This window comes from Salmo trutta, chromosome 25 (assembly GCF_901001165.1).
Source record: "Salmo trutta chromosome 25, fSalTru1.1, whole genome shotgun sequence".
Classification (NCBI taxonomy): Eukaryota; Metazoa; Chordata; class Actinopteri; order Salmoniformes; family Salmonidae; genus Salmo; species Salmo trutta.
Window position 1 is genome coordinate 24114925 of NC_042981.1, and position 10958 is coordinate 24125882.

Consider the following 10958-nt stretch of genomic DNA (forward strand, 5'->3'; position numbering starts at 1 on the left):
TGTTATCCTACAGGTGGAAGAAGGTTCCTCTCTGGAAATGAGGGGACATTCAAAGACAAAACGGCATGGTGACCGAATCTCTTGGCCCAAGTTCCCCTCCTTCAGCAAAAGTCAAAAGTCCCATTTTAAGAGGTCTCACAGTACTTCAGAGGCAGATGATAAGAGGAAGCTGGAGCTTAGCCCTACAACAAGTGACACAGAGTCGCCAATAAAATCTCAGGAGGCTGTCAAGGGCAAGACAAAAAAGCATAAGATAAAGTTATCAAGCATGAAGATGAAGGGCCGCAAGAGCATGTCTGTTGAACAGCCGAACCAGGACACAGACATACTAACTGTAGAACATGTAGAGGGTATGGAAAACCAACAGAGTCAAGATGACATACACTCACCGGATGGTCTAGAGAGCGCATCAGTAGATACATCTCAAGTATATGTGTTAGAATCAGAATCTGAAAAAATTGAATCCACCAAGATAAGAAATGAATGCATTCTTCCAGACCTGGCAGGCTCTGAAACTAAACAACACAAGGTAGAACTCATTAGTCTCGACAAAACTTTGAAAATCACAGACATAACAGTTGCTCTTGCTGATCAAGAAAGTCCCTCAACCAAGAAATCTCCAGAGGGAAAGAAAAAGAAGAAAGAGAATAAAGAGAGGTCAGAACTAAAGTTTACATTCAAGGGAAATGAGAAAAAAGACAAACACAAGCAAAACATACCAGTAAAAGTATCACTAAAAAGCCTGAAGACACCAAGAGAAGATATGATAACATCTGATCTGTCTGCACATGACAATACATTGCTGAGCCCAACTGTAGTATCACATACTGAACTGGAGGAGTGTCAACTCCCAATTGATATCAACACTCAAGTAATCATCAATGAAAGTTCAGGGAAAGCCCTACCCTCCACTGATATGGAAATGAGCATGCCAAAAGTAGACATCTGCCTTGACATGTCAGATATAGGACTTATCAGGAAATCCCCTCAGATTGGACAAGAACAACACTTGAAAGAAACATATGTTAAAACTGATGTGAATGCACAGGAAATTAGCATACATGCTAAGGTCATCAGTATTACAATGGAACCTGACTCGCAGATGGAAATACAAGCTTCAAAGTTACCTACAGAGAGAAGCATTGATGATGTTTTAGCACAAATTGGTACAAGATCTGCTCCCAAATTCAAACTGCAGAGGGTGGACCCTGCTGACTTTGTTACTGACAAACCCATAAAAATGACAGACGTGAAGATTGTAGAAATGGACGTGAAAGGCCTTACAGTTGAGGATAAGGGGTTAAAGATACTTCCAAGCCGTGAGGATATTGAGATCCCAGGCATAGAAGATGCATCGTTAACTAGCACCAAGGCCCCAGTGATAAAACAGCCTAAAACAGCATTCACTCTTCCTGTTGAAGAAATCCAGGCGCAGACTGTACAGATGGTTATAGACGTTGATAGAGTTAAAGAGGCTGTCTCCAAATTGCCAGGGTTCAAGCTGCCGAAGGGTGACATTGCAGGCCTGCCTGCTCATCAACAAATCACAATGACAGACGTGAATGCAAAAAGAGTAGATGCCACCCTATCTAAAATCACAGACATAAAGGCACAGTTGGACACGTATGTCAAAAAGACTGACATAAATGCTTTACCAGAAAAGTTGAGCAGGAGCTCAGTTACCACATTCAAATTGCCAAAGACCCAACTTTTTGATCTAGGTGCTCATGAACCTATTACTATGACAGAAATAGACCATACAAAAACAAAACAGGAAGCTGGAAAGACCAATGAGGATGAAATCCAAATTGAACTCCATAAACGAGAGAACGTAGAGAAAGCTGGAATGGAAACTATACAACAAAAAGGAACTCCCAACAAAGTGGAAAAGGAAAAAGAGACTGGTGAAATTCTGGAGCCTAAGTTTGCAGTACCAGTACCTGAGGGGCCAACCATCCCATTTGAGGAGAGAAATCGTATACCTGCCACTTACACTAAAGGATTAGATAAGAAGTCAAAGAAAGCAAATATTTCAATGCCTAGGTTTGGAATAACACAAACGGATATTAGATTCCCAGACATTGGGATTGGACTACCAAAAAGACACACCTCGGTGGAAAAGAAGGATGAGGTCAAAGATGAAAGCAATGCATTGCACCTTGAAATGAAAATGTCAGAGGCTGAAATTAAACTCAGCAAAGTACCAGATTCTGAATATTCCACTATCAAAACTCAAACACCTACAATACGAACTTTAAGCTCAGAAACAATGCCAGAGGTACCTTCATCTGACATTAAAGGAGCAGTTATGGGCATTGATGTCCAATCAGTTGATGTTGAAGTACCCTCCGTTGAAGTTGAAATACCAGAAACAGTTTATAAAGATATTGATGTGAAAATGAAAAAACGACAGATGTCATTCCCCAAATTTGGAGTTAAAGCCCCAGAGATTGATGTTAGTGTGCTAAAACCAGACATCTCTCTTCCCGAGGGAAACATGGAGGTCAAATTGCCTGAGGTGGAAATTGAAGTTCCAGAGCTTCAAGTGGAAGTGAAAGATACTGTAGGGTCCCCATCAAGATTTAAAATCCCAACTTTAAAATTCCCTAAATTTGGAGCAGTTTCTCCAATCGTCACAGTAGAGTTACCTGATGGAACTGAAAGACCAGAACCCAAGCTGTCAATATTAGGAAAAGTACATGCAGTTGACTTTGAAAAACAGAGTGATTTAAAGAAATCTAGTGTTAAGATCCCATCTATAGATGTGGATGTGAAGACTAAAGGACTTGAACTGGAGGGACAAGGAAGCAAGTTTAAACTGCCAAATCAGGGAATGTCATTACCAAAAGTAAAATGTCCTGAGATAGATTTAGGTGTATCGAAGAAAGACATAGATGTCACTTTACCAGAGACCAACGTGGAGATCCAACCACCTGATGTTGAACTCAAAGTGTCTTCTGGTGAAGTTGAAATGCCTGAGCAAGCTGCTACAGAGATTGATGTGAAAGTGAAAAAGCCACGGATTTCATTTCCAGGGCTTGGATTTTCAAAACCAGAAGTATGTGAGGTTGATGTCAGTCTTCCAAAGGTGGATATTTCTCTTCCAGAAGGAAATGTGGGGGTCAAAAAGTCAGAGGTGGAAATGACAGCTCCAGAGATTCAAGTTGAAGTGAAACATGATATTGAGCTTGAGGGACAAGGAAGTAAGTTCAAACTACCCAAATTTGGAATCTCAATGCCAAAGGTAAAAGGTCCTGAGATTGATTTAAGTTTATCAAAGAAAGTCATAGATGTCACTTTACCAGAGGACAAAGTGGAGGTCCAACCACATGATGTTGAAATCGAAATGCCTTCTGGTCAAGTTCAAATGCCAGAGGGAGCTGCTACAGAGATTGATGTGAAAATGAAGAAGCCCCGAATGTCATTTGGATGGTTTTCAAAACCAGAAGTGAAAGCACCGGAGGTTGATGTCAGTCTTCTAAAGGTGGGCATTTCGCTTCCAGAAGGAAAGGTGGAATTCAAAGAGCCAGAGGTGGAATTTAAAGCTCCAGAGAGTCAAGTTGAAGTGAAACATGATATTGAGCTTCATGGACAAGGAAGTATGTTCAAACTGCCAACATCTGTAATCTCATTGCCGAAAGTTAAAGGTCCTGAAATAGATTTAAGTTGGTCAAAAACAGATGTAGATGTCGAACTACCTGATGTTGAAGTCAAAGTGCCCTCCTTTGATGTTGAAATACCAGAAGTAGTTTCAAAAGACATTGATGTGAAAATGAAAAAGACACAAATGTCATTCCCCAAATTTGGATTTACAGAAGTGAAAGCACCTGCGCTTGATGTCAGTCTTCCAAAGGTAGACATTTCTCTTCCAGAGGGAAAGGTGGAGGTCAAAGAGTTAGAGGTGGAAATTAAAGCTCCAGAAATTCAAGTTGAAATGAAACATGGTATTGAGCTACAGGGACAAAGAAGTAAGTTCAAACTACCTAAATTGGGAGTCTCATTGCCGAAGGTTAAAAGTTCTGAAATTGACTTAAGTGTGTCAAAAGCAGATGTAGATGTCAACTTACCAGAGAGAAGAGCAGCTCTCCAACTACCTGATGTTGAAGTCGGAGTGTCCTCTGTTAAAGTTGAAAAACCAGAAGCCGTTTCTAAAGATATTGATATGAAAATGAAAATGCCCAGAATGTCTTTCCCCAAATTTGGATTTTCAAAACCAGAAGTGAAAGCACCTGAGGTTGATGTCAGTCTTCCAGAGGTGGATATTTCTCTTCCAGAGGAAAAGGTGGAGGTCAAAGAGCCTGAGGTGGAAATTGAAGCTCCAGAGATTCAAGCTGAGGTGAAAGATACTGTAGGCTCCCCCTCAAGATTCAAAATGCCAACTTTAAAATTCCCTCAATTTGGAGCAGCTGCTCCAAACATCACAGTAGAGGTACCTGATGTGGACAAGGACATCAAGGTTCATGGATCTGAGATTCCAGAACTCAGGCTGACAATGTCAACAATTAACATTGAAAAGCCAAGTGTTGACCTTAAAGGCCCATCTATAGACCTGGATGTGAAGAACAAAAGACTTGACATTGTCACTTTACCAGAGGCCAGCGTGGAGGTCCAACCACCTACCACTGAACTCAAAGTGCCTTCTGGTGAAGTTGAAATGCCTGAGGGAGATGCTACAGAGATTGATGTAAAAATGAAAAAGCCACGGATGTCATTTGGATGGTTTTCAAAACCAGAAGTGAAAGCACCGGAGGTTGATGTCAGTCTTCCAAAGGGGGATAATTCTCTTCCAGAGGTAAAGGTGGAGGTCAAAGAGTCAGAGGTGGAAATTAAAGCTCCAGAAATTCAAGTTGAAATGAAACATGGAATTGAGCTTGAGGGACAAGGAAGTAAGTTCAAACTACCAAAATTTGGAATCTCATTGCCGAAGGTTAAAGGTCCTGAATTTGACTTAAGTATCTCAAAGACAGATGTAGATGTCAACTTACCAGAGAGAAGAGCAGACCAACTACCTGATGTTGAAGTAGGAGTGCCCTCTGTTGAAGTTGAAATACCAGAAGCAGTTTCTAAAGATATTGATGTGAAAATGAAAAAGCCCAGAATGTCATTCCCCAAATTTGGATTTTCAAAACCAGAAGTGAAAGTACCTGAGGTTGATGTCAGTCTTCCAGAGGTGGATATATCTCTTCCAGAAGAAAAGGTGGAGGTAAAAGAGCCTGAGATGGAAATTGAAGCTCCAGAGATTCAAGTCGAGGTGAAAGATACCGTAGGCTCCCCCTCAAGATTCAAAATGCCAACTTTAAAATTCCCTCAATTTGGAGCAGCTGCTCCAAACATCACAGTAGAGGTACCTGATGTGGACAAGGACATCAAGGTTCATGGATCTGAAATTCCAGAGCCCAGGCTGACAATGTCAGCAATTAACATTGAAAAGCCAAGTGTTGACCTTAAAGGCCCATCTATAGATCTGGATGTGAAGAGCAAAAGACTTGACATTGTCACTTTACCAGAGGCCAGCGTAGAGGTCCAACGACCTAGCATTGAACTCAAAGTACCTTCTGGTAAAGGTGAAATTCCTGAAGGACTTGCTACAGAAATTGATGTAAAAATGAAAAAGCCACGGATGTCATTTGGATGGTTTTCAAAATCAGAAGTGAAAGCACCAGAGGTTGATGTCAGTCTTCCAAAGGGGGATATTTCTCTTCCAGAGGTAAAGGTGGAGGTCAAAGAGTCAGAGGTGGAAATTAAAGCTCCAGAAATTCAAGTTGAAATGAAACATGGAATTGAGCTTGAGGGACAAGGAAGTAAGTTCAAACTACCTAAATTTGGAATCTCATTGCCGAAGGTTAAAGGTCCTGAATTTGACTTAAGTATCTCAAAGACAGATGTAGATGTCAACTTACCAGAGAGAAGAGCAGACCAACTACCTGATGTTGAAGTAGGAGTGCCCTCTGTTGAAGTTGAAATACCAGAAGCAGTTTCTAAAGATATTGATGTGAAAATGAAAAAGCCCAGAATGTCATTCCCCAAATTTGGATTTTCAAAACCAGAAGTGAAAGTACCTGAGGTTGATGTCAGTCTTCCAGAGGTGGATATATCTCTTCCAGAAGAAAAGGTGGAGGTAAAAGAGCCTGAGATGGAAATTGAAGCTCCAGAGATTCAAGTCGAGGTGAAAGATACCGTAGGCTCCCCCTCAAGATTCAAAATGCCAACTTTAAAATTCCCTCAATTTGGAGCAGCTGCTCCAAACATCACAGTAGAGGTACCTGATGTGGACAAGGACATCAAGGTTCATGGATCTGAAATTCCAGAGCCCAGGCTGACAATGTCAGCAATTAACATTGAAAAGCCAAGTGTTGATCTTAAAGGCCCATCTATAGATCTGGATGTGAAGAGTAAAAGACTTGACATTGTCACTTTACCAGAGGCCAGTGTAGAGGTCCAACTACCTAGCATTGAACTCAAAGTGCCTTCTGGTAAAGGTGAAATTCCTGAAGGAGTTGCTACAGAAATTGATGTAAAAATGAAAAAGCCACGGATGACATTTGGATGGTTTTCAAAATCAGAAGTGAAACCACCGGAGGTTGATGTCAGTCTTCCAAAGGGGAATATTTCTCTTCCAGAGGTAAAGGTGGAGGTCAAAGAGTCAGAGGTGGAAATTAAAGCTCCAGAAATTCAAGTTGAAATGAAACATGGAATTGAGTTTGAGGGACAAGGAAGTAAGTTCAAACTACCAAAATTTGGAATCTCATTGCCGAAGGTTAAAGGTCCTGAATTTGACTTAAGTATCTCAAAGACAGATGTAGATGTCAACTTACCAGAGAGAAGAGCAGACCTCCAACTACCTGATGTTGAAGTAGGAGTGCCCTCTGTTGAAGTTGAAATACCAGAAGCAGTTTCTAAAGATATTGATGTGAAAATGAAAAAGCCCCGAATGTCTTTCCCCAAATTTGGATTTTCAAAACCAGAAGTGAAAGCACCTGAGGTTGATGTCAGTCTTCCAGAGGTGGATATTTCTCTTCCAGAGGAAAAGGTGGAGGTCAAAGAGCCTGAGGTGGAAATTGAAGCTCCAGAGATTCAAGCTGAGGTGAAAGATACTGTTGGCTCCTCCTCAAGATTCAAAATGCCAACTTTAAAATTCCCCCAATTTGGAGCAGCTGCTCCAAACATCACAGTAGAGGTACCTGATGTGGACAAGGACATCAAGGTTCATGGATCTGAAATTCCAGAAACCAAGCTGACAATGTCAGCCATTAACATTGAAAAACCAAGTGTTGACCTTAAAGGCCCATCTATAGATGTGGATGTGAAGAGTAAAACACTTGAAATTGTCACTTTACCAGAGGCCAGCGTGGATGGCCAACCACCTAGAATTGAACTCAAAGTGTCTTCTGGTGAAGTTGAAATGCCTGAGGGAGATGCTACAGAGATTGATGTAAAAATGAAAAAGCCACGGATGTCATTTGGATGGTTTTCAAAACCAGAAGTGAAATCACCGGAGGTTAACGTCAGTCTTCCAAAGGCAGACATTTCTCTTCCAGGGGGAAAGGTGGAAGTCAAAGAGCCAGCTGTGGAAATTAAAGCTCCAGAACTTCAAGTTGAAATGAAACATGGAATTGAGCTTCAGGGACAAGGAAGTAAGTTCAAACTACCTAAATTTGGAATCTTATTGCCAAAGGTTAAAGGTCCTGAAATTGGCTTAAGTATCTCAAAGACAGATGTAGACGTCGACTTACCAGAGAGAAGAGCAGCTCTCCAACTACCTGATGTTGAAGTTGGAGTGCCCTCTGTTGAAGTTGAAATACCAGAAGCAGTTTCTAAAGATATTGATGTGAAAATGAAAAAGCCCCGAATGTCATTCCCCAAATTTGGATTTTCAAAACCAGAAGTGAAAGCACCTGAGGTTGATGTCAGTCTTCCAAAGGTGGACATGTCTCTTCCAGAGGGAAAGGTGGAGGTCAAAGTGCCTGAGGTGGAAATTGAAGCTCCAGAGATTCAAGTTGAAATTAAACATGATGTTGAACATGAGGGACAAGGAAGAATATTCAAGCTACCAACATTTGGAATGTCATTGCCAAAGGGTAAGGATCCTGAGATGGATTTAAGTGTATCAAAGAAAGTCATAGAAGTCACCTTACCAGAGGCCAGCGTGGAGGTCCAACCACCTAGCGTTGAACTCAAAGTGCCTTCTGGTGAAATTGAAATGCCCGATGGAGCTGCTACAGGAATTGATGTGAAAATGAAAATACCACAGATGTCATTTGGATGGTTTTCCAAACCAGAAGTGAAACCACCTGAGGTTGATGTCAGTCTTCCAAAGGTGGACATTTCGCTTCCAGAGGGAAATGTGGAAGTCAAAGAGCCTGAGGTGGAAATGAACGCTCCGGAGAGTCAAGTTGAAATGAAATATGAAGGTTTATCAGTTGATGGAAAACTAGAAACATCAGAGATGGGATTCAAAATGGCAACATTCAAATTCCCTAAATCTGGTGCAACGTCAAAGGTTGTAGTCGATGTCTCTGATAAAGAGAAGTATATTAAAGTGCCTGGGGTAGAAATTATAGATCAACTACTTGGAGCTTCATTACAAATTGATTTACCGGAACACAGGGACACAGTTGACATTAAAGGATCTAGAGAAGTACAGCTACATGATGCTGGATCTAAAAGGCCCTCAGTTAAAGGTGGAATGGCAATAGCCGAAGTGGATGTTCATGAAGTTGAAGTTTCAAAACTGACAATTGATGATAAAGGCCATGGCTCCCCCAGCAAAGGTCAAGGCTCACCCAGTAAAGGTCAAGACTCGCCTAGTAAATTTAAACTTCCAACCTTCAAAATGCCCAGATTGAGCATTTCAAAATCCAAACCTGAGAATGAACATGATGATATAAATCCAAATGTTATTTTGGAGAATTATGAGATTCCAGTGAAACCACAAGGACCAGAGAAATCACCAAAGTTGACTTTGACAACATTTGGGGAGGTATTAAGAAGCATTGATGTTGAATTTGATGTTCCCAAATTAGAGGAAGTGGAAGAGAAGCTCACAGGCTCAAAGGAAGATATAACAGCCTCGGGGAAAACCGAACTAAATGCTCAAACCAGTGTTGAAACCCAGTCTGTGCATAAAGAGGAAGAAGCCAAAGAAAAATCTAAGTTTGGGTGGTTTAAGTTTCCCACATTTGGACTATCTTCTCCTTCAGAATCTGCCAAGATTTTAGAAAAAGACACTTCTGAGAAAGAAGTAAGTGAGAAAAGCCCTGACTCTGTGGAACAGGACGTCAGCTTGACCTTTTCAGTACACTCATCGGATACTTTTGCAGATATTAGTTCAACAGTCACAAGCGAACAATTTGGTCCATCATTGGCCTCTCCAACCAAAGTTACAGTGAAATACTCTGACCCTATTGCCACTGAGGTACAGGGTGATGTCATCACCTCCACAGCAAGGACACAATTGATCGCCTTTGAACCCTACTTGGCAGAGAAAGTCACCATTCCAATGTCCTCTGGAGTTTCCTCCTCATCAGTGGACACCCTAAAATTGGAGTCTGGTACACATGTCAGCACATCCAATATACAAGCAATACCAGACACACAGAAGGCCACACTCTTAACAGATTTGGGATTGCAGACAGGGACCGCCGGAGTTTCTTTTGCATCTTGGTCAGTGGACGACACCAACAAAACACAGAGTGATGGGCAAACACTTATTGAGAGGCATGTAGTTAGGGAAATGTCAGGCACTGACAGGGAAACGGTTTTCATAACCCAAAAAGTTACACATGTGTTTGGGGCTGAGCCCATCTCAGATGAAACAGCCTCATCTATCAAACAGATGAAAGACACTACGCAGTCTGAGAAAAATGACATTTTTTGATGGGGCTGAATTGGAGTGACTGGGAGGAATACAGTATGATAAATCCCTCCATTGAGGAGTAATATCAGTCAGATTATTATTGTGCTCTTATTAATTGTGCTTTAATTTATGACCAAGATTTAATATATACAGTTCAATGTTTTGAGTGTTTACTTAGTACACTATATAAGTACACAAATTGGCATACAAGCCCATGATACAGGTAGCGATGTAAAAGCCAACTTTGTCACTTCAATGTAATTACTACCACTGAGACCAGGTCAATTCCACAGTAACAGAGTGACAGCAGCTAGGTTTCCATCCAATTGGCGACAGATTTTCATGCTAATATTCAAAAATCTGCATAAATAAAATATGTCATTTTCAAAATACATAAATCATCCCTGTATGATGCAATTTGCAGCATACAGGGATGATTTCTATATTTTGAAAGTTATATATTTTGAAAACTTGATTCCTGACAAGCAAAACATTTTGGGACTATGTCAACAATGAACTAATGAAACAAATACCAAAAGATCGTTTCTGGGTGGAATTTTTCTTTAAGTTTATGCATTAACTCAGAATTATTCAAGTTAGGCATTAACTCCATTAAGGTAAAGGTTAAGGATTGGGACAGGCATAAAACCAAAATATCAAAAACAACTTTATTTCGCTGGATTCGAACATGCAACCTTTGGCAGATGCTTTATACATCATCTCCCAACTTCCTCAGACATGAATGGTCATCCAATACTGACATCTATCGGGGTGACTTGCCTCTTCCAAAGTCATAGTGGGTGGACCACACAATAGCATTCAGCCTCGTCTCATAGACTAGACGTAACATAGTAAACACAATTACGGCATACAAATTAGTTTGGTATGGTTACATAAGACAGAAGGTTACATAAAGCAAAAACGAATGTAAGGTGGCTGGTCGGGGTGGGTGTATAACGGGAAAGTCTAGCAACCGAAAGGTTGTCTGTTTGAATCTTATCATGGACAACGTTTGCATTTTAGCTAATTATCAGCTTTGCAACTACTTACTACTTTTGAGTTACTTTGCTACTACTTAGCATGTTAACTAACCCTTCCCTAA

At 40.8% G+C, this 10958-nt stretch overlaps 1 protein-coding gene across 1 annotated transcript in view; it reads left to right on the plus strand.

Annotated features, from left to right (window-relative positions):
• LOC115162215 (neuroblast differentiation-associated protein AHNAK-like) overlaps positions 1-10958 on the plus strand; it is a 29982-nt gene extending 19024 nt beyond the window's left edge. The window contains exon 7 of the mRNA XM_029713299.1: positions 14-10958. Coding sequence (XP_029569159.1) covers positions 14-9877 — 9864 coding nt within the window. The 3' untranslated portion in view covers positions 9878-10958. The remainder of the gene's footprint in view (positions 1-13) is intronic.